This window comes from Populus alba, chromosome 14 (genome assembly GCF_005239225.2).
Source record: "Populus alba chromosome 14, ASM523922v2, whole genome shotgun sequence".
Lineage (NCBI taxonomy): Eukaryota > Viridiplantae > Streptophyta > Magnoliopsida > Malpighiales > Salicaceae > Populus > Populus alba.
Genome location: NC_133297.1, coordinates 9,303,171 through 9,327,264, shown reverse-complemented (window position 1 = coordinate 9,327,264; position 24,094 = coordinate 9,303,171). Strand labels below are relative to the sequence as shown.

General features: G+C 37.4%; 3 protein-coding genes across 5 annotated transcripts; 1 reads left to right on the top strand and 2 right to left on the bottom strand.

Annotated features, from left to right (window-relative positions):
- Positions 1–1,565: 1,565 nt before the first annotated feature.
- On the top strand, positions 1,566–4,830 carry LOC118041052 (uncharacterized). The gene is made up of 2 exons (XM_035048152.2): positions 1,566–2,141; positions 2,629–4,830. Exon 2 carries the CDS (start codon positions 2,647–2,649, stop codon positions 4,618–4,620), a length of 1,974 nt encoding a protein of 657 aa, XP_034904043.1. The 5' UTR covers positions 1,566–2,141; positions 2,629–2,646; the 3' UTR covers positions 4,621–4,830.
- A 2,506-nt stretch (positions 4,831–7,336) lies between these two features.
- Positions 7,337–8,767, bottom strand: LOC118041056 (ribosomal RNA small subunit methyltransferase). The gene is made up of 2 exons (XM_035048156.2): positions 8,320–8,767; positions 7,337–8,249 (listed from the first exon to the last, which is right to left on the bottom strand). The coding sequence occupies exons 1-2, from the start codon at positions 8,635–8,637 to the stop codon at positions 7,506–7,508; spliced, it is 1,062 nt and encodes a 353-aa protein (XP_034904047.1). The 5' UTR covers positions 8,638–8,767; the 3' UTR covers positions 7,337–7,505.
- A 1,286-nt stretch (positions 8,768–10,053) lies between these two features.
- LOC118041057 (uncharacterized) lies at positions 10,054–24,094 on the bottom strand. 3 transcript variants are annotated; one of them, XM_035048158.2, is made up of 25 exons: positions 23,866–24,094; positions 23,529–23,703; positions 21,102–21,465; positions 20,225–20,376; positions 19,045–19,281; positions 18,458–18,567; positions 18,268–18,345; positions 18,079–18,185; positions 17,732–17,826; positions 17,529–17,659; positions 17,308–17,411; positions 17,157–17,234; positions 16,922–17,000; positions 16,558–16,726; positions 15,898–15,968; positions 15,305–15,385; positions 15,140–15,210; positions 14,539–14,635; positions 14,340–14,399; positions 13,905–13,959; positions 13,411–13,811; positions 11,862–13,334; positions 11,178–11,747; positions 11,022–11,080; positions 10,054–10,530 (listed from the first exon to the last, which is right to left on the bottom strand). In XM_035048158.2, the coding sequence occupies exons 3-25, from the start codon at positions 21,449–21,451 to the stop codon at positions 10,335–10,337; spliced, it is 4,824 nt and encodes a 1,607-aa protein (XP_034904049.1). In that variant the 5' UTR covers positions 21,452–21,465; positions 23,529–23,703; positions 23,866–24,094; the 3' UTR covers positions 10,054–10,334. The 3 variants fall into 3 exon arrangements, with proteins under 3 accessions (XP_034904049.1, XP_034904048.1, XP_073260408.1); XM_035048157.2 differs by lacking the exon at positions 23,529–23,703; XM_073404307.1 differs by lacking the exon at positions 23,866–24,094 and having other exon boundaries at positions 23,529–23,859.

The window sequence follows — 24,094 nt, the reverse complement described above, 5'->3', positions numbered from 1 at the left end:
AGTTTGGTGGCTACCAAATAGTTATTTGTAGGCACTATCAGTTGAGAATTTTTGTCGGTTCATGCTTTTAATCAAATCTACACAATCTCTTTTGAAGCCAAGAGTAGGGATAATTTGTTCCCGCTGGGTTGTGCTAGACTAGCACACCTGTAAAAGTGATGATTTGATCACTTAAAGACTACAAGACAGGCCTTATCAGTGTTCCTAGGCTTTGTTTTGCACTGATAGTGAAAGCATAGAGAAGAAAGTGGTAGAGCCATTGACATATAAAGAAGTGTCACAGAGTGTAGAGTAGCAGAAGGCTATGGAGAGACTTTAGATCTAGTAACGTGTTGAAAGAATTCAATACTTTAACATAGAGAACTTTGTCTTCCTAACTCGACCAAACAGAGGAAGAGGCACACGAGATAGGCGTCTGCCTGCTTAGTTGAACACTGAAAGTCATACTCTGCTCAGCCGTGCAAGTGTTTGAGCTAGAATTGTATTGCAAATTCAGCATTCATTCTAGTGGTACTAAACAACCAAAGTTATCATCACATATTGTTTCCGAGTGAAGGCCGTCGATGACTAAGAAATGTCATGTAGCATAACTACCTATTCTTAATACTTGGAATATTTTGTTTAGGATAACAAGAATCATACAGAAAAAGCTTAACTTCCATGTTTTCAACTTCGAGCAACGAACAAAGGAAATATCAAGTAAGTTTTGATTTCTTCGTTTTAACTTGAGGCTTCTCAAGGACTTCATCATCTTCCGAAGAGCTTTCAGCTAGTTCATCAGGGACATCATGAGGAACATTATGTTTAGTGATGAATTCCTTCAAAATGCTCATGCTCTGCTCTTTCATGGAAACCAATTGCTCAGAAACAGTATTACCATTGCATGAATTGACAGCATACAATTCTGACCCAAGTTTAAACGTTGCTTTAACACGAAGCCCTTGATTAATGGTGTCAGCATCTTGTCCCGCCATTGTCTCCTTCGCAAACACTGCATTTTAACCGGTTGATTCAACATGAGATTTTCACCAGTGGTACTATACATATAATTGTAACAACCGTACACTTCCCTTTGAGTTTCTGTGCATCAACTTGAATCGAATAAAAGCCTATAATATAATTCATTGTACAAGCAATGCTTAAATGGAGAAATCGTAGCAGTAACGCATAATATGATTTAAGCCTAGATGGGTCACGAAGCATTTCAAATCATCAACATATCATGCATTAAGAAAAAAGAACGATAACAGTTTTTTAACGTTGACAGAAAGGCATGATACAGACCCAAGAGGTCATCGATCTGTATAACATGGAAATAAACAATTCAGGCGACTGCTGCAGTGACTTCAAGTAAAGGGTTACTTCACTTCTTTTTTGTTACGGAAAAGCAAGCAAAATTGTTTATATTTACTTAATTCAATTCCAGAAAAAATAAACTGGTTAATGGAATAAAAAAAATCAGAAATTCACTGGGTTTTGCAATACAGTTTAATCCATGTAAGGTAATAAATACCAAAGATTTAAAAAAAATCACAAAAAAAGAAAAAAATAATTAGATAAAGTAGCAGTGCAGAAAAAAAAAATACTTAGAAGGGTTTTTTCAGCAGATGATGAGTTGGAGGAGGAGGAGGAGGAGTTTAAACTCAACTCAGCAGAAAAATCAAAGTGAAAGCCATTCTAGTGGGTGGTATTAAACACAAAACAAAAGGCTTAAATCCCAAACATAATAATAAGAAGTGGCAGCTGGAGGAGGAGGAACTGACCTTGACCTTCCTAGTTAGCACAAGCAATGAAGACAGAACAGGAGGCGGCAGCGGAGATTACGCAAGGGTTTTTTCCCTTTCCTCCTCTCCTCTTCATCTTACTTGGCGCACCATAATTACAGTTCTGCCCCCAGCGTATTTAAAAAGAATTTTGAAATTTCCCCTATTAATTAATTAATTGCCCGACTTGACCATTGATTTTATTACCCTTGCTTTCCTTCCTTGTTTTACTGACAGGTTGGTTGTTACTCTGTAGTGCTTTTGAGTCGTCTTCTCCTTCTCCCTCCCTATGTGGGTTTCCAAAAGCAACTTATTTATTTATGTCGGTTATCCCCTTACTTCTCCTCCCTCGACTGCCTCACACCGTTGATTTATTTGGTTAGGCTTTCTTTACCACTATTGATTTCTTCTTTTTTTTTGTGGGCTTATTTAATACTTACTATGTAGCAAATTTTTGTTGCCAAATTTCCTTGAGCTATGGATTCGTTTGTGCAATTTGCAAGTTTGATTATTGGGTTTGAGATAATGGACAAGTGAATGAATACTATGGAAAAGATGCTGCTAAACCTGAAGATTGATTTTTTTTCTCACCTTCTCACTTGAGTTATTGATTCAATAAATTTTGTTGCGTCTTTACATATGAATTTTGAGTTGTAGATATTCAACCTTGATCAAAGCTGCCATCCTTCGTACTTTGTTCCAGAAATATTTCTGCTAAAAAAAATTAGTCTTTTTGAAGCTCCTGGCTGGCTTGTCAAGGTCCGACTCCTACCTAAGCCAGCTGGGATTGGTCTAATTATAAAAGGTTGTGCTTTTATGTTGCCAAGACTCAGTGATAAAACTTGTTCTTGGTTCACCTTTCCAGGTAATTGGTAAATACAAAATGACACGGTGCTGCTTGCACTCCAATTGGCATTCAAGTTTCAAAGGCCAACTCTACTCCAACACAAACTTAATCCCCCTCAGTCAGAGACAAGGGCGAGGAGGAGGAGGAGGAGGAGGACAATGTACCAGAGAGCAAGTGTGCCTCCCGGGTTGTAGCTCTCTGCCCTTCTCTCATTCGTGTTGTTCTTCTCGTGATCGTAGAGGTAGTCATACTCACGTTCAAATCCCATTTGTTCGGCCATACTCCTCTGCACCGAGAACAATTTTACAAGAAAAACTCTCCCTAATTCTAAACTCAACAGCTGGTAATAAATCCAAAACTTCTTTACTGCCCAGTTTTACTTTACAGGGAAAGGTTTCAGAGCTAAGCGTTAGGTGGTTTTCTAGCTCCAGCAATGATGATACAGATTCCGATGCTGAAAATGAGGAGAATGATAAGAGTGACAATTGTGAAAGAGAAAACAAAGGTGCTATTGTCAAATCAACTGCAGATCCTGCTGAGGTTCATAAGGTATGCAAGGTGATTGATGAGTTGTTTGCATTGGACCACAACATGGAGGCAGTTCTTGATGAATGTGGGATCAATTTATCACATGACCTGGTCACAGAGGTGTTGGAAAGATTCCGTCATGCTAGAAAACCGGCTTTCCGATTCTTCTGTTGGGCAGCGGAGAAGTCAGGTTTTGTCCATGATTCAAGGACTTACCATTCAATGATGATCATACTTGCTAAGGCTAGACAGTTTGAGACTATGATGTCAATGCTTGAAGAGATGGGTGAAAAAAGGCTTTTGACGTTGGACACATTTTCCATTGCAATGAGAGCTTTTGCTGCTGCAAAGGAGAGGAAAAAGGCTGTTGGTATTTTTGAGTTAATGAAGAATCACAAATATAGAGTGGGTGTTGAGACCATTAATGCTCTGCTTGATAGTCTTGGGAGGGCCAAGCTTGGGAAAGAAGCTCAGGCACTATTTGGGAAGTTGGAAGGTAGGTTTACGCCAAATTTGAGGACATATACTGTATTGCTTAATGGATGGTGCAGGGTGAAGAATTTAATGGAGGCAGGGAGGATTTGGAACGAGATGCTTGATGAGGGTTTTAAGCCTGATATTGTCACCCATAATATTATGCTTGAAGGGTTGTTAAGGAGTAAAAAGAGGTCTGATGCAATCAAGTTCTTTGAGGTCATGAAAGCCAAGGGCCCATCACCTGATGTTAGGAGTTATACAATTTTGATCCGGGATCTATGCAAGCAAACTAAGATGAAAGAGGCAGTTGAATATTTTTATGAGATGGTTGATTCTGGTTGTCATCCTGATGCTGCAGTTTACACATGTCTGATGACAGGGTATGGGAATCATAAGAGGATGGACATGGTTTATGAATTGTTGAAGGAGATGAAAGAAAAGGGCTGCGCACCTGATGGGAAAACTTATAATGCCCTTATCAAGTTGATGACCAGCCAGAGAATGCCAGATGATGCAGTGAGGATATACAAGAAGATGATTCAAAATGGAATTGAACCTTCAATCCACTCTTACAATATGATCATGAAATCTTACTTTCAAATAAGAAACTATGAAATGGGCCATGCTGTTTGGGATGAGATGAGTAAGAAAGGCTTTTGCCCTGATGATAACTCCTATACTGTTTTCATTGGAGGGCTTATAAGTCAGGGTAGATCTGAAGAGGCATGCAAATATTTGGAGGAGATGATTGAAAAGGGAATGAAAGCTCCTCAACTAGACTACAACAAATTTGCGGCTGATTTCTCCCGAGCTGGGAAGCCTGATATACTTGAGGAGTTAGCTCAAAAAATGAAGTTCTCTGGCAAGTTCGAAGTCTCTAATGTGTTTGCCAGGTGGGCTGAGATGATGAAGAAGAGAGTTAAGAGAAGAGAACCTGGTAATAGAAAGTGTACTCAACTTGCCCGTGACCAACGGTACTCTTTTTATGAGATGTCTGATGGATGATGGTTGGCGAAAATCATTTCTTCCTGTTCTTTACTGATGAATATTTTTTTAATGATTGCCCATTACCAATGGTGCTGGTTTGTGTTGTATATTTTTGTATTCATCACGTCCCACATTTCTTGTTTTAATTCTTATTTTAGTTATTTTTCAAGAGATATGTGTCTTGTCTTTACTGCAATATAAACTGGGCCAGTTTTTATTGGTACTGAACTTTCCTTCTCTATGATTTTTCTTCTATTAAGCATTGGATCTCTTCTTTCATGTAGCAAATAAAACTATTGTGTTTCTCTGCCATTTTCTAGTGTTGTTGCTGAGGTTTGCATTGATTTAATTAAAGGTAAAACAAATCATTTAGAGTGAGTTTCTCGGGTCACTTTTGAAAGAAGGTGGAGGCTGCATGGGTTGAATCCATGGCTGACGTGGGTATGGGTGAATGTTTAGTGAAATCCTCCTGAACATCTGAACCATGTACCATTTTGCTGCAGAAGTTAGTTTTCAAGATTGAATCCACAGCTATAATCACTAATGAATCATATGATCTAAAATTTCTGAGGCAATCTATTGAATTGTTTCAGATGACTGGTTGTAGAAGGTCATACTGCTATGACGTTATAACTTCAAGTTCAAATTTTTAGCGCTGGCCAGCTAGCATTGGAATCCAAGGTTGACATTTGATTCACCAGAGTTAAAATTTACCCCTCCTGCTATTTTTTGGTCTTACCTTCTAACTGGGATTAGTTTGTTGATCTGACAGTTTTGTGGGAACGGGGTAACAAAGACATATACCGACAGGCCAGGGCTGTTACTTGTCCACAAAACTTTGTTTTAAGCAGTTCTAATTTGCTCCAGAAGTGCTTCAAAATTTGAGTTGGGCGTTTGGTGCTGAATGCAAATTCAGTTACCCTCTTGTTTTGATATTAATTTCGATTGATCTCTAGGATTGATTTGTAATGTTAATTGGTTTGCTTGATAAGGATCAAGTATTGGATCTGATAAATTATTGGTGTGGTTCTTACAAAGGAATCAGCGGGGTAAATTTGATCTAATTATTATCAGTTGTACTGTTAAAACAGAGGACCTCATTTTCTGAACTATGCTTGATTACCTCTGCGAAGTATACTCAACGGGTTGCCTGGATGAGATATTTTGGATTGAGTCCTTTATGCAGCATTGAGATATTCAGTGGTGAGTTTGATATATTTACTTGCGACATATTTAGTTGCTGTTCCTCCGGAGGTCTAAACTCGGAGATCATCAGCTGGTCTACTCTGTTTTGTTTGGGCTTGACAACATTTCACTTTATCCGCACTGCTTTCTAGTATGATCAAGGGTCAATGCTTTGTTTGATTGAGTGCTTTCGTCTGAGATTGTTGACTCTACTGTCTGGTGTGATCAGATGCCAGTGTTTTGACGATTTTATTTCAGGCCTCCACCAGCCTTGCCTCCATGCTTTGATTTGGAGTTATAATTCTAGTGTAGTTATTTTGACTCTTCATTGTTGAGTTACTAAGCTAATGGTGTTATTCTGATTGCCCGCCCTTATCATCACTCAAGACTTCTGGGATTTCTCTTAACAATATTGACTCTGATTTGCCCAAAGGAAAGGAACTTTCCTTTAGGAAATTATCAAAAAATTAATTAAAAGCGTTTGCCTTTCTCTGAAAGCTTCTTCTAACATTTCCACGAGAGAAGCCCTATATGAATCATTTGATGAAAGTCACGCGCACCAGGTATGGTGAGTTTCTCAGAATGTAAGCACCACAGATGCAAGTGTGATTCCAGTGGTCGAATGCGGATGTTTGAAGAGGGATTTTGTTTTCGACGTCGTTTTTATTTCCGTTGCTGGTGGTCTTTCGCTGCCTTTGTGATTCCTGTTATGGACGTTTCCCGTGAACATTACTTTTTTCAAGTTTCTACTGTTGTCCGATGATTAGTTGGTCTGTCTGAGTTTCCTGTACACCCATTAGTTTCTGCTATTGTCCTGTCTGTCCGAGTTCCTTGTACTGCCATTATTTTGATCTACCTTTTCCTTGTAGGTTTGAGATTCCAAAAACCATTATTATTTCAAAGATGACGCAATTTATTTGACGCAATAAAGTTCGATGCTGTGTTTTCATTGAGATTTCAAAGAGCATAACATTAATGTGGTTGCTCTTTTTAAGAGGCACTCAGGTATGGGAGAAATAAGGCCACATTCAGCGTGCTTCGCTACACTATCATTTTTTTCCACGATTCTTGGATTTGTCATGTCAGGTTCGTATCTTCCTGGAAATGGAAGGCATCATCATCATGTTCAAGGTGAGGTCCTGAACCTGAACTATCCAAAACAAGAAATCACCCCCATTGTAACGGGCCTGAATATCAAATTATCAAAGCAAACATAAATCTCGACACTCACTAACACTCTACAGGGACACTTTGCTTTGCTTCTTGTAGTGCAGGATTGCTACCCTTTGAAGCTTTGCTTTTGAGCACTACAGTGTCTAATCCGAGCTCTCTCAGTTAGTCTCCCGAATAAAAACCTTGACATCAACAATAAACAGTATAGCATACTACATTAAGTATTAAAATAATAAGATACCATAATTCGTAAGTTGAAAGCTGTGCAGCAAATTTTGTGCTAGTTAAGCTTCGGAAAAGAAAGAGATTTTTGAAATTGTTAATTAGGAGTGTTTCAACCAGAGGATATAGGGGAAGATAAGGGGAACATAGCAAGTGAGACAAAAAATAACCTCCTAATACAGAGAACTATTTACATCCTGAAATCAATGCTCATACTCAACCATTTGAAAGAACACCATAAATAATATTTTTTGTAGCCAAGCAAACAGCAAACAAAATTGGGTTAAACTTCAAATGAAAAGGAGATACATCTGAAACTCCAATCAGGAGAAGTGTATGCCAGCCATATTGAACTGAGAGAGCAAGTGTAAGAACTCCTCTTGCGAGAGTTTGGATGACCTCTTTTCAGAATAATCTCTCTCTTTCAACACAGCCAAAACCTTTTGCTTGAATTCAGAGGCCTCACCGTCTGCATCACCATCCTCCACCTCCATTTCGTCATCCGTTCCATCATCCATGTCCATGCTTTGATCCTCCTTAGAATCTCCCAGTGCAGAAATGTCAATCTCAGCATTAGTACTCCCCGAGGAACCATTTTGCAATTGCTGCAGCGCCTGAAGGGTCTTGTAGTTCTTTTCAAGCATGGAGAGGACATTTTTTATCCTAAAAATAGAACCAAGTGTCTTGTTCTTTCGAATGAAACAAATCCTTATGAATCCATCCCATTCCTTAGGATTCACCTGTGGACGTGGTTTCCTAGGCTCAATTCGAACAACAGAGGAATCCACCTTGGGTGGAGGCCTGAAATTGTTCTTCCCAACTTTGAGAAGATGGGAGACTCTAGCATAGAGTTGGGTATTAACAGAAAGACGACAGTATAAGGTATCACCTGGCTGAGCAACAAGTCTCATAGCAAATTCTCTCTGAAACATAATGATGGCACACCTGAAGGAAGGTTGATGATTCAATAATTTGAATGTGAGGGGTGAAGATATCTGATAAGGGATATTTGCCACACATATATCGAAATAAGGAAGGTCTGTCTTTAGCACATCACCCTGGATCACCTGTGAATGCCGAGTGATTAGTTTTTCGTAAAAGATAAACAACTTGCCAGATTAACAATGATTATGATACCTTTAAGCGATTAGAGAAAGGGGTGCCTTGAAAGCGGCGTTGAAGCTCAAGAACCATGCGAGGGTCGAGCTCGATAGCAACAACCATTTTGCCAGCTTCGAGAAGTTTCTTGGTGAGATTTCCAGTACCAGGACCAATCTCAAGAACAACGTCGGTGCTCTGGATGCCTGATTTTTGGACTATGGAATCAACAAGTAGAGGGTTCTTGAGGATATGTTGTCCTTTGGATTTGTGGAAGGATATGCCTCCTTGGTAGTGATTTGAGGAAGGTGCCCCCCGTGATGATGGCTTCTCTTTTCTTATCTTACCGCCTGCCATTGCTGCTGCGGCTGCTGGTGGTAGCAGAGATACGCTACACTATAGATTATAGAAAGGGATGGAGGCAGGGAATACAATACTGGGCTTTAGGGTTTTACGCTTGATAATTGTTTCCCTATGGCTATAGAGGCAACGCCTTTTTATTATTTTGTTTATTTATTATTATTATTATTTTTTTGGGGTGGGGGGGGGGGGACAAGTTCAGCCCCTCAACTTATGTTAAGTATGTCGATTTAGTCCCTGGAGTAAGGTAGAAAGATTTTGTGAGGAAAAGAGAGGTTCTTCCAAGGAAACGAAGGAAAAGGAAGATAAATTAGTGGGCTTAATAACATTTTCAGTTCATAAATTTTTTATTTTTTTCTATTTGAGTATCTATACTTTTTTCTTTTTTATTCGAGTTCATCAACTTTCAAATATTTTATAATCAAGTGTTTCGTTGAGTTACGTCTACTTTAAGCTAACATAAACGCTAGATACACATGACATGTTTTCCAAGTGTTCATGAACATTTTAGTTTGTTTCTAGCTAATTGTTTTTATTTAAATATTTATACTTTTAGTAAAAGCCATATTTTTTTAAGGAAAAATTACCCTTATTATCATTATTTTTTATTTAATAATTAAAAAGCTTTTAAAACGTAAAAATAATGATAATATCATCAATATTAATATTATAATATTGTCATCAAATTAATATTACAGCTTGGCAAAAAAAAAAAAAAAACTAAAACTTAATATTTAATCAAACACTTTATGTACAATATACCACTTCACATCTTATCTTTATATAGGTCATATTTGACCAAAAACAATATAAAGAAATAATTTAAACAACAAAATAATATATATAAAAATTATTCAAATTAAAAAAAAAACTAAGATGCCTTAAAAAAAAAAAGGATTTTAGACACATTCAATTTCCTCCACTTTTGCCATGATTAAATATATCTCTTACCTTTATTTTGGTAAGTTAAAAAAATTAAGTATTTAAAAAACTTAAAACAGTTTTAAATACAAATCCACAGCAAGATACATTAAGAACATTAACTACTGACTAATGAATTACAAAAACACTCGATTTATAAATTTTGAAAGTTTAGACATTTAAATATAAAAAGAGAGGTATTCGACACTAAAAAAATAAGTGCAAGCACTCAATTAGTTTGTGTGTATTTGACAATCATGTCACGTGTCAATCTTATGGTCATGTGAGAATAAAATAGATGGAATCTAAAGGAAACATATTATCAGTAAAAATTTAAAACTCAAATTTTTAGCAAACAGTATTTAACCCACGTTCTTCTATGACCTTGATGCACCGCCAGATAAAAAAGTCTATTCAGGTTTGTTCACACACAAATTCTAGTATTGAACTCTGCCACTCGTTCAGTATCGAACCAGTTAACTCGTTAAGAGGTCATCCAAGAATCCGACTAAATATCATTTTCATTTCTGTTTTTTTTTTGTTTTTTTTCTATGAAATGCAATGCCATTGAAGCTATAGTGACCTGTACATTATGGGAAACTCTCACCGTATCCATTTCCCCTCCCATTCTGTCAAAAAAATGATTGCAACAGCTATTTTCATAGGGCATTCTAGCATCCTAAAGTTTGTAGGATTCATTTTACAAAAATTGGACAGATGAGGAAGGAAAGCTTAAAAAACTATAAATACAAAGGGAAAAATTATTGGACTTCCTACATCTTTGATAATTTCCTTGTAAACCATTCAGAGAGGCGCTTCATTTTGTGTGATAGCTCAGCGCTTAACTCAAAAAAATCTTGGGCATTTTTCATCATCACCTGTATGTCATGCTTCACCGCTTCCAAGCTCCGATAATAGTTGCTTTCTAACCTCGACCGGATAATTTCAGGACACAGAGGTACTGAAAATCTGCAAAATTCCCACAAAACCAAAGATTAGTTGAAGAATTTCTACATCCACACCAGCAAATGCAGCTCTAAATAGCAAATTGTATCGACAGGTGAATACAGAGCACTACATTATCTATAGATGCCTGCATAAACTGCGTATCCTTTCTAAAGGGATGTAGCTCTGCATTTGCACAACCCATCAATTGTAAGGTTGATTAGAATCTTTAAGTTATATCGTGGAACATAAAAGCATACACTAACTTCATAATCTGTTGTTTCCAGATGCTGATTGAGTAGTTACCAGTAGATGGCAGGAAGCGACATTTCCACAGACTAATATCTAATTACATTTGAACCTTTTTCAACAACTCTGAATACAAGCTGGTTTCTTTGTAGTAGTACATCACGACAGGAGAAAAAAAATTGTTTGCAAAATAAATAGAGTAATGACCTTCCTAGGCCCGAGGGGTGACAGATAACAAAACAAAGAGGAAGCTTCATAACATATACCTGTTAAAGAAATCCCACTTATGAGAAGCCTCATTCAATTTTTGAATTCCGTAAGAATCCTGCAAGATTTAGAGTAGAACCATCAAAACCATGAGAAAACACTTTCCATGTTCAAAAATTCAGATAGAACGGATTTTCAGATGAAAACTTCTCTACCTGATTTTTCTTTGCTGATAGCTCTAATTTATTGAACAAAGATAGTAGTCTATTTGTTATATCAAAATCTATATGGGGGTGCTCCCATGGAATGCTAAGATCATGCAATTCCCATGGACTGTGTTTGTGTAAAGTTGGATCAGACGTGTATATGACTCCATATCTCTCCCAAGGACTATCCGGAAAGTCAACAGATTTTGCCTGCACAGAAACAATATCCCCTTCCCACCATTCACCACCTTCCCCATTCTCATTCCTCCACCACACCTCACATCTATCCCTGGTATTCCAATCTCTATTGATGGAAGCATCATATCGTGTTTTTTCAACAACAAAATCAGGAAAATCAATCAGTTCAGGCAGGGTCAGCTTGAATGCTTTGCCAAAAGCAACAGATGAAGGATCTACAAATCTAAGTGTGATTTTACAGCAGCTATCCCCCGAACCAGGAACTATGGCATATTCAAGGTCTTCTACCTTGCAAATTTCCACTGCACTTAGGCGTCCCTTGATTAAACTCCAAGGACCTTTTTCTCGTAGACTATATAAATCAATATACTCTTGGTGGCCCTGGGAATAACAAAACCATTGACAATTCATTAAAATAGAATTTACTTCGAGAGAAGCACAGAACTCAGGATTCAAAGGCACAAATGCCATAAATCAAGAAAATAGAGAGAATACCTGTCTCAAATAAACAACTTCGTCGCCCAACTGGGGGATATAACGGTAACCATCCTCATGCTTTGACAAGCTTAACCATGATAATTTTCTTATGGGTTGATTTGATTCTCTTCTAATAAATCTCGTATCATTATCAGAATACTTTCCTCTCTTGTTTTTAGCCGACCTTGATCTAACTGCTGTTTTCCAACTTGACACCCACTCTTCAGATAGGAACCCATCACCTGCAGCATTCTTTGACATCCCAACCAATTCATGGCCCATTTTCACCCCAAGGTTATGATTTTGAGCACTTGGTTCCTGCTGGGTTGCCTTCATCTTCATGGATCTTGTTCGACGTATTGCATCACCATTTTCAGCTCCAGAGAGATCAGTTCCAGAATCACAATGGTCATTTGCTGGTGAGGAATTTTCTTTTATAACACTATCAAAACCTTCTAAATCAGATCTAGCCTTGTGTGTCTTTTCCCTTTTGTTTACACCATGCAGAGAAATTGATCTGCCCAAACCTTCTCCACCCCTATCTGGTACTCCTGATAGTTTATCCTGTCCCAGATAAGAGGGAGTTTCAGACATTACATCACCTCCATTGCTAGTTAAGTCACCACCTGTTCTCGAATATTTCAATTTAGAGGGACTGCTTGAATCCTTCAAAATTGCTTTTGTTTTTATTTTTAACCTTGTTATCTTTGGTGGAGGGTCCACTTTCAACTCCTGAGAATGGTTTGTACCAAAAACTTCACTTATATCTACTGGGTCACAACAACTGTGTTTATCAGATCTGGACCAATTTTTGTCTCCCTCATTACAAATTTCATTGCTTGAAGCCGTGGAAGCACCAGTAAGATCACCTCTAGTGTGGTATTGAGACAGTCCAAAGCCAGACACATTCGAAGAAGATGCCCCTGGATCTTCAGAGCTTATCTTGATGTTATTTTCTTCAATAGGTCCAGAAGATGGGTTAACAAAATCAATATGATTTTCACCATTGAGTCTGCTCTCTTCTGGAGACACAGGCTTCTTGGAGTCACGTAATGAGAACTTCAAGACTATTTTTTTCCTATTTCCCAAAACTGATTGAGATTCAGGGAGTTCAGGAGGCTTGGCCATATCCTCAACCAAGACAAGTTTATCTTCCGTTGTACATTTTTCTTGAGCATTATGCAAGTATCCATCTCCTCTGTTGTTTTGGACGGTCAAATCTTGAAGCCCTGACTCACAGTTGGATGTATCGTCTTCTGAATCATCATCATCTTCATCTGTAGATGTTCCAGTAATTTTGGAGAGCATGTTTCGAGCATTGCGGGCAGCAACACGCTGAGGTCTTGATGACTTTGCTTTGGAAGACTTCCTCTTAGAGACTTTCTGAACACCTTTCAGTTTCTTACCTCCATTACTTCCAGATAATGAGCCATCATGCTCATCCATGTTTCGTTTCTTCAATCGCCTCCCAGAAGATGTCATTAGTTCAGCCTGAAAACCAACAACTTCAGTATTTTGTATTTATAGAGAAACAAGAAAAGAGAGATATAGATAAACCACTACTTACTTCAGTCTTATGTTTTCTCCTCCTAGACCTGCGAATGCTATCCTTTTTACTGTGTTCAGCATCAGTGTCCCCTGTACTACAATTGGGATCGCTGGGAGAGCTGAAACACAAACTACCCTGCTCCTCCTCACTGGTGCATTCCTCTGCAACATTATACTCAGAATCAGTGTTGTCACTTATGACTTCATTTTCTGGTTCCCAGTAAATGGCATCCATGAACTCAGGCAGTGGCTCAAACATTCTATCTAAATCTTCCAATGGAGGCATTTGATAATCCTGGCCTAAATCAATATCCGGACCAACAGCAAATTTGATGGATGAAGGACGCCACTCAACTCCTAGTGCACCAAGTCGACGTTGCTGAAACATGGTCTGGTAAGGTTCTGGGTATGGAATCATACCTGGAGTTTCCAATAAGCGATTACATTAGGGGAGGTGCTGTCTCGGAATAACATTTCAAAAAATTAACATACATAAAGGAGCCATAAACATACTTGAGTCACACAGAGGATCTTCAATGTTCCTTCGATGTGAAGCGAGTTGTGTCTCCTGCACCAGAAATGATCTCATACTAATAAGTTATTTAGCATTGAGAAGAGTCAAAGACACTAGATAGAAAGATCTTTGACTACTAATCTCCTATTACAACTGAAAAGAGTCAGACACCAGACACAAACAAGCTTAGCACTTCAAATTGACCGCGTCAACAAAATCAATTTTCCAAAACTATTTATCTGTGCCAACATGATAAACTATCAGAAATAAATCCTCGAGAATGGGGAAAAGGTCACTACTTCAATTTTGATGACCTTAAATCTTGCAGGTTGTTAGGGTGCGCATATTAATCATTATCAGCACCCTGTAGTGTACTTTTCTAATAGGCCAAAGTCAAAAATTCTTCACAAAGAAAGAATGCTGCAGGAGCTAACCTGATCGAGGACATTTCCTGCAGCATCACGGATAAGGGGTCTATAATCCCCAAGGAAAAACTGCATGAGAAAAATAACCAAAACAACCACTGTAAAGAAACAGAAGAATTATTATTTAATTAATAGGAAAGGGAACTCTGGCTCACCCAGGGAAGCAGGAGAGAGGTGAGAAGAGCTGCACAATTAAGATTTCATGTACCTGGTCATATTTGGCATCCTTTTGAGACTCACCCTGGCCTGTGTTTAGCAAGTATATTTGGCCAACATCATCAGAAAGCACAACAGATGTCCCATCCCTATCACACAAAGAAAACATGTCAAATCACCAATGGAAAAAACACAAACCAAACACCATGTGTGAAGAATTCCCAAGATTCAGCCAACATGCATGACAAGAATATCACAGCACTACTATATCTCAAATCCAAGGCAAATGCAACACCTGGAAGCTGACTGATATAAAATTACCCAACCCATAAGAACCCCATAGAGGAATGAAGCACACAGTCCAAAAGCATATCATTAAGACTAATGCTCATATGATGCAATCCCACTATAAATAATTGAAATATAAAAAAAAGATTAAAAAAATTCAACCAGTCATATTTGACATTTAATCATCACTTTCGAGAATAATTTCCAAACTGTGATGTGGGGTCACGTTTAGGCATAGCCTAACAAGTCAAAACCCACTCGCTTCCTCAAGTACTTAATTACCATAATCTGAAACATATTATCTGAAGGAAAAAAAAACAGAGAAAGGTAAAATTTGATTATTAAATATGCTATGGTTCACTTACGGAGAAAACTTCCCATCAATCAACTTGACACGACCAATTTCATATGTGCGAATAGGAATGCCCTCCCATATCTATCATATAACATGCCGAGTTACGTAAAAAATAGGCACTGGTGGAACAATATCAGTGAGTCAACATGAGGAACTTGTAGAACCAGAGACTTACATCCCACACTATCATTCGACCATCATACCCAGCACTCATAGCTATCCGTGGATTGAAAGGATGAACATCTAAAACATAAGACTGCCAAAATGAATAAAAAAACAGTTAATTAATGACATTAAAAAAATAAAATAACAAAGATTCAATGTAAGAAAAAAAATAAAATCACAATTGAACAATCAGATGGAGCAGATAGAGTACCCAGATGACCAAGTAAACTAAGATGATGTGAAGTATATGCAGAACAATTGAGTACGTGCCATTCTGTGAAATTCAGCTAAAATCTATTGAACAAGGATTTGAAGCCAGTAAACAATACTACATGATTTTGTTGTGAAGATACTAGAAGTAATTAAGATTAGATGAGATGTCAATAAGTTTCCTCCAAATGTCACAGATTTTGGAGATTGACCATATTAAAATGATTGGGAAAAAACAAGGACAAAGGAAAATAAGACATCTAGAACGATGACTTCAAATAAGAAGGAAGGAATCAACCCATAATGATTCATTTATTCGAATAGAGGTCAAAAAATAAGCACATTAAATATGTCAATCCATGATGGGGACCAAAAAGTTCAGAAAACACTTACAGACTCGGTATGGCCAGTCAAAGAATGCACTAAGCTACTATCAGCAGCATTCCAAACACATATTCTGCAATCTGCACGTATGTGGAATAATTGAGGGCCACCAGAAGGTAAGGACAAGATTTAAAGAGAGCATTAAAAAATATTCACATCCAAAATTCATAAAAAAAAATGATTGTCTGTAGATCAACATCCATAAGCACAGATCAGCCATTTCTCTACATCAACTGGACTGGGCAGACTTGCAACAAGTAGAAGTTAGGAACTTAGGAGTTTTGAAGCCTTAGACCTCATTTTAAGATGGCTAAGCCAAGACATCAACATAGAGTAAACACATGCTCTAATTGATCTTATTGTTGAATTTTCAGACACTATAAGGACCTAATCTAAAGATCCATGTTGAAATAAACATTAAAAACCATGTCCACAGAAAAAGTAAAGGTGGGAAGAATCTTTGCATCCAAACGAAAGCATAAAAGACAGAGAAGCAAGAAGTTATTTAACACAATCAGGATTCTATAACATATGGAATGTATGGAATAAAGTCACTAACTTTTCATTGCATACAAAAGAAGAGCATAGCGAAATACAAAGAAACGATACACAAAAAGGGGCGCCTTAACAAATGCTAGAGGCCAATCCATACTGCAACAGTAAAATTACCCATAACGGCTGCTAAGACAAAGCGCTTATCAAGACTCCACACAATCATATTAACACCACGAGGAGTTGGAAGAATTCTTTGGCGTGGTCCTCCCCGAAGAGGTTGTGGAGGTAGTGGAGGAGGTGGAACTTTCAGATGATAAGACATTGTCCAACGTACAGATTTTCCCTGGGGCAATAAAAAGAAAAGACAAAAGTAAAAAATCTTCCCATGAAATTCATTAACTTCAAGCATAGCAATTATTGGAGAGCAGAAGGTACAAATAATTTTCCTAAGGTTCATTGAAATGGAAACAATTATAATATGCCTCCTCCAAACTACACACTGAAAACCATAGAGGGAAACTATTTCAAAGGAACTCACATGCGATCTCCGTGATATAGGTCTCCATATGATTGCACTGCCATCACGGGAGCAGGTAACTATTTTGTCATGACAGAACCTAAGAATCATGAAATTTAAGCAATAAATGCCCCATAAATTTGCCAAGTATGTACAGGGTAAATTGTTCATTCTATTCTACTTAAAATCAAACTAACTATAGAAATGGACTATTGACATTAAATAACTGAGAGTGGAAATGAATATATTGACAGACCAGGAAGTTTTAAATTTCGGAACACTATCCTCCTTCAAAGTGTCAGACATTGAAGATCTTGGAGCCACAGCACAGCCACTGGAGATGAAAGCAGATGGTTAAGGGTCAGACACCCCAAAATAAAGTAATTTGCTAACAAGGAACAACTAACCTGAATTGAACATAATTGACATCGTTCTCATGACCAGATAATACATCCATCTCATGTATAGGTTGTTCTGACTCATCTGTGTTAGATTTACATGCATTCCAAACCTGGAAATATTTTGTTATTTGAAACACATCAAACAAAACATGTAGTAACACCAGCAAAGATAGTGCTGAAAAATGAACCTAAGAAGTTATTTCAAGAGAAAAGGCATTCAAACACACCCTAGCATAAGTATCAGAGCTTCCAGTGACAAAAGCCGTTCCATTGGCATTGTAAGCACAACACAATATCTGATTGCTCTGTGGACCATTACTCGAGGAAGGTCCATTGCTAAAAGTACCACTGCTCTTACCTGCAAAAAAACTCCCATTTACCAGGCCTGTAATCAACAATACAGTACTAATGTAAAAGGCAACCATCTAACCAGTAAGAGCATCTGAAGGCTTTGGAACATAAATTCGTGGACTACAATGGGAATATCTAGCATCCCAAACTCGACAAGTTCCATCATCTGATGACCTACAAATAGGCATATTAGCTAATTAACTAACAATGCCAAGTCAGATAAATACACATGCCTCAAGCCAGAAGGCAATAGAAAAAGCATCCCCATATCAGAACATCTCATTGAAGAACTCCAGAAAAATCACAGAGTGACCCCTAGCCAAAACAAATGAAATTTTTACATGAAACTAAAAACGATCACAGAGGATCAACTGAGTATATGAACATTTTTTAATTACTATCAAAATCTTTAGAAAAAGGACTCACGATAAAAGGTGATACACAGAGCCAAGCCTGGGACTAAACGCAATGGCAGTAACAGCTCCAGTGTGCCCCTGCAAGACTGAAATGGGCATCCCATCTGGCAAGCGCCACTGCATTATACCAAAAAAAACTATTTATTTATCAGAGTGAATGAAACTTGGAACGCTAAAAGATGAGGTAGAGAACTCCTACCACTCGAATGACAAAATCATTGGAAGCAGATGCCACTAAAGCATTGTTGGAACTTACAGCCAAGTCAGTAATGTCACCCTTTGGTACATACAACCAAAAGAGTAAATTAAAATAAATAGGACAAAGATATTTTTAAAAGCATTTCAAGCCCTCACAATCACCATATATTTCGTATACAATGTGAACTCACTTCGTGTCCTCTGCAGCTGGCCAGGCAAAATGCAGTCTCCATTGACCAAATCTTGACAAGACGATCATCAGAACCAGTAATAACATACCTTCCTGAGCGATCAAATATTGCTAGAGAGATACAGGCAATAGTTATACTTGTTAATAGACAAAATGGCAATGAAACCCATACAAGCAAGGAAATAGAAACTGTAGAACGAAAAAAGTTCAGTAAATTTCACCATAATTCAGTTATCACGTTAATTGCAGGTTAAGAAAAGATATATAACCATTTACAGAATTTTTGGTTGGTGAAACAAAGGTGACGCATGCAATAATATGCTCAAAGCAAAATTGTGAACCTTTTTAAATGAGACCGGTGAACAAAATTTTCAATCTAAGAGACCAATCAAAATGATGGCTCCCATTTGCTCTCCAAGAAAACAACTAGGGAGACTACAAATGCCATGGGTAATTACTGCTACCATATCCTAAATATCATCCTGTAAAAAACAATTAACAAGCAGGCATCATCTGCTAAAAATAGAAAGGAGAATTCCCATTTAAGGCAAGATGTCAGTGTTCAAATTCAAAGCAAGGAATCCTTACCACAATAGACAGCAGTACGGTGTCCCCTTAACTTCTTTGTATTTTGCATCTTTTGCACCATGGTCAATGGCTTAGCAATGGCATAAGAAGCATAGCGAATGGATGGAGCACGATGGTGCTTTGCAAAACCACCACCGATTTCCCTTAAACTCAGCCCATGCACCTGATCAATCTGCATGTGGGGCCAACGCAGGTTTGCTGGCAGGGGCATAGCTTGCTTATGCATGCTCTTCTCACCTGCATAATAGGAGGTAACATCAAGGAAAAGCAAAGAAAATAGGATAAATCTTAATAAATAGTCACAAGGCAGAGATATTGAAAATCTAAGTCCTAACTCATAATTTATAGCAAATAACCAAACTTAGAAAGCACATGATGAAAGGGCCTTGATAAGAGGAACTGTGCAGAAAAGAGGGAATGTTCCAATAACTAAGAAAATAAAATAATTTCAGATAGCAAAAATACAAAGGCCAAACCTACAATGAGAAGAAATTGCTTTGTTGAGAAATCTAGCCCCAAAACTAATAGTAAAGTACCGTTAAGGAAGAGAGAATAGTGAAAAGTGGAGTTTGTTATTTATATCCAAAGCATATTCTGCTTAAGTATCTATCACCTAAGAATGCATGTTCAACCAAAAAAGCTATGAAATTTGATGAATGTGAAGAGAATTTGTTCTTTCAATTAGCAAATGAAAGCCATTTCTGCCTAGGAATTGCAAGGTAGATTCATGGGCCTCATGAAGGCCATGCCACAATCAAGGGCATGGCAAGTAATTAAAAATCAATTTTCCCAGGACCTGACAATAAAAATTTGTTATATCTAAACCAAATGAGAGACTTGTATCTTGGAATAAAGTGGCTGCTCTCATGTCCTGAGTCTACATCTTAGTTACAACCTTTAAGACCTATACTGTTACACAAAAGCATGGCTCATTCGAAAGACCAGACTAGTATAATAATTTACTGGAAGGTGTTGAGATGAAGGATGAAAAGTGGGAAAGGCTAATAGAAAGAAAGACAACTGAAATGCAGCCATAATTTCAGGCATGAAGCAATATTTTCAGTGGGGCACATGTTGAATTCAATTGAGAAATGATCACATTGGAGGAAGAGTATTTTTACTGGCATTTATCTGAAAAATTTATCTTAAGAAAGAGTAAAGCACTGGACGGAGCACATACAATCAAGAAGCGAAAAAGAACCAGATCCCAGTATTGTAGGAACATGAGCCGCATTTAGAGTATTTCCTCCAGCCTCACCAAACATAGAATCTGTGTTCAGCAGCAATTGTTTCAGAAGCTTTACCAAATGATCCTTCTCAACATGAGGATACCTGATAGTTATGTAAATGACAGCAGTTACTCCATTATCACATTCGAGGTAAAAAAAAAAAAATAGAACGGATCCCAATAAAGTGTAAGAAACCACAAGTCAGGGGAGAGAGGGAGAGAGGGAGCAACAAGGACCCTAATCTAAACTTGCCCTAAACAGGTGCAGCCACTATTTAGATATCTTATTAGTCTGATTCAGAGTAATACCAATCTGAGTTTGCACATTTTACTTGTTTCCTTAATGGAGAATGAGAATACTCACAACTTGTCAGAGACGAACTCCAACAGAAAAATTACAATGGTTAGGAGTTATCAGATGTACTTTATGAAGGAATTTCAAATTAATTGTTAAATTCCCAAATTATGCAAGAAGTTAAGAACATTGGATGGCATTACTTTAAAGAAAAAGACTATGGAAAGAGGTCTCTATTGGCCAGTTTATCTTCCCAAAAAAAATTCCTGATAGTTTAGAACCAAATTTTATTCTGCAACAATGTTGCCATCATTCAACTTCAGGAAACAAGTAGTGAAACACAGAGGTACACCAGGAAAAATTGTATGGAAATACAAGTGGCTAGCATGGCATATAAATCAATGGCATCAGAGGAAAACAAATAGAAATGAGAATGGAGGACAGCCATTACCATAAAGTTTCTCCCACCAGGTTATAAACTATATGACCAAAGATGGAAAATAAAGAGTTCAAGTAAAATGAAACTTATTGTACCTTTCCACCAATTTATCATAACTTAAAGGAAGAGAGACACCATCATCGTTATCATTCCCATTATGTGCACCACTTCTTGAAAACCAAGCATGATATCTTCTTGGTAGAAGCTCATGTCCTAAAACTTCATCCTGAAATTGTCTAAAAGTCCTATGGAATGGCCCAGAAGATAGAAAATGCATAATCAAAAAGTAAATTTCTCTATGGTCTACATCTATTTTTTTCTCATTAACACGAACTCTCCCTTGTTGTTCAAAATGAGCCTTCTCCATCACTGTATTTGAAAAATCCAACAGTGGCTTGCCAATGGAAGAAGCAACACCAGAAGATGAGCGATTCCAGATATCCATATTTTAGGTAAAACCTGAGAAACAAGGAAGCACTTGTTCATTTATCTTTCATAAACATAGACATAACAATTGAAAACATACCAACACAGTCTACAGCAAGATACAGATGATAAATAAAAGATTAGATTTAACAGGAAAGTCCTAAAAAAATAATCATGCTTTATGACAACTGAGGCTTGTAACACCTAGTTCCACTGCTTCTAGCCCCAAGGCAGCCCAGGAGGGAGTGAGCTCCTGGGAACTGTACAGTAACCTTCTCCATTGTATCCTTTGATTGTGCAAGCAAGCATGGATAATTGCATGCTATTGTAAATCTAATCTTGAAATAGAGTCCGTAACACATCCAAGATACAAAGGTGTATCTTAATTGTATAATTCTTCACACCATACTAGAGATCTAGCATCAAACATCACTCAACAATAACTTGGGCTCAGGGTAATGAGAGGGCAAGGATTACCTCCCATGGAGTAAGACAACAATGTCAAAGAACCATCTCAACCTAAAAGCTTAAACAGAGGCCCGCACTACCTTATGCTTAATTTTATTAATTAGAATGGGATGGTGAGATTTGAACTCGTGATCGCTTAGTCAATAAGACTTTAATACCATGTAAAAGAATCATCTCAGCCTAAAAGCTTAAGTTGTTAGGTAAGGCTCCAAGATATAATTTATATTATTCTCTAACAAACAATTGATGGAAAACAACACGTATGGCATAATGTGCATCAATGAATGAAAAGGTCATCATATAAAGACCGGAATCCTACAGACAAACAGACTTTAAGTCCATTAGAAAGAACCCAAAGGCCTAACAAAGAGCATGCCATATTGATTTCCATAAAATGTTGAACCCGAACCTCTCATTAGTACTTGTAATGAAATTGTGATGTACATGTATATCCCAAACGCTATTGTTACAAATGTCTTCCGACTATTAAATGTCCAACATTATAATTCAAAATGGGCTTTGGCATGTGGCACGCCTCTAAAATTGCAGGTGCAAGAGGTAGTTGTGGATCTAAGTGTCAAGACGCTAAAAAGGGTAAGACCCCTTTAACCAACATGTTCTAAGATCCAACACATAAATCTGATTGTAAAAGATTCATGGCTCCAAATTTATTTGATGCCTCCTTACTACGCGCTCCATCATATGATGTATCATGATGATGCAGTGGCTCCCAACCCAATCAATATCGATTACAAGAACACAACCCTGTCTGATGAATACAAACCCATCGAAAAGGCTGACTTTGATATTTGAGAGTTGGGAAATAGAGATAGAGACAAGGGAAGGAAGCTGGGAAAGTTTTTGTTACCGTGAGAGGACTGGTCAAAGCACAAGTCAATAGTAGCCATCTTTTCAGTATTCTTCATTTAACAGAGCATTTTGGTCATCTATTCCCATGAAATACTAGGATTACACATAATGGCATAATTTTATGTTTTTTTTATCTCATTGTTCCTGATTTTTCATCTTCTTCTGGTTTCATATTCAAAAGATAATCTGAGATTTACCGAAGCAATAATCAGTTGTAGACACCCAAATTGTATAAATAGTTAAGTTTCTGAGACTACTGTTAATTCACAGAATGTAAAACAAGCATTTTGAGATATACTCAGGCATGAGGTTCACGGTAAGCGAAAAGGGGGCCAGAAGAGACATTGCCACTGCAAACAAATCCCTATAAAATTATAATAATAACACAATTGACACTCCAAGCAGTATAATCCATTAACACTCTATAATTTAAGCATATGAAATGAATCATTTATATAAATGATGATGTACGTCATTTCTCCTCCCTATCTGCTTGTCAGTTACCCTATCGGTTCACTTCCACCTACCAAAGGTCATTAGACGAGCTACAACTCAAGAATGTCAATATTACCCAAAAAAGAAAAAAAACAAAGCTGAAATGGCAACAATTTCCATTACCAAAGCAGCTAGAGAAATGCCACGTTAATTACGTCTACACCTGATGAAGTTGGATATCGAGTAGTTTGTTTGCTCACAAACAAAAACCCGACTAAACTCTACAGCAAAAATAAATTACATTCAAAATAAAAACAGATTACCTTCAATTACCAAAGATTACAAGGAATATGTTGTCACTTTCTCCCAGCAGTCCATCAACAAACACCCAGGTAACCACCCATGACTAGTTTTGAAGGAATTTCATGACTTAAGAGACCAAAGCAATCAGCGGTGTCTTTTAAGGAGATGAATGGGATTAAAAGCTAAAATCACCAACTAATTACGAAAAAAAACATTAAAATTAAAGGACTGGGGATCTAATCTAATCTTATCGAAGAGAAATGTACAGAGCAGCAGAGTATAAGACCAAAGGGAAAAAAATTCTAAACAGAGCAGTTACTAGAGATAAAAATTAAAAGGAGATCTTTGTTTGCTTACCTTATACAGACAAAGAGTCAGTTAAAGATAGTAATTAGCATGGTGGATTGGAATATATTTCACTGTTGCTAAAATTTACGAGAAACACTGGAGACTTGCAGATATTAAAAAGTTTGGTTGTTGTTTTCGTGTTTTACTCTGTAGAGAGAAATTGAAATAGAGGGATTTAAAAAGGGACGTTTCGTTTCTTTTCTTTTCTTTTTTTCTCTTTTTCTTTTTTTTTTTTTTT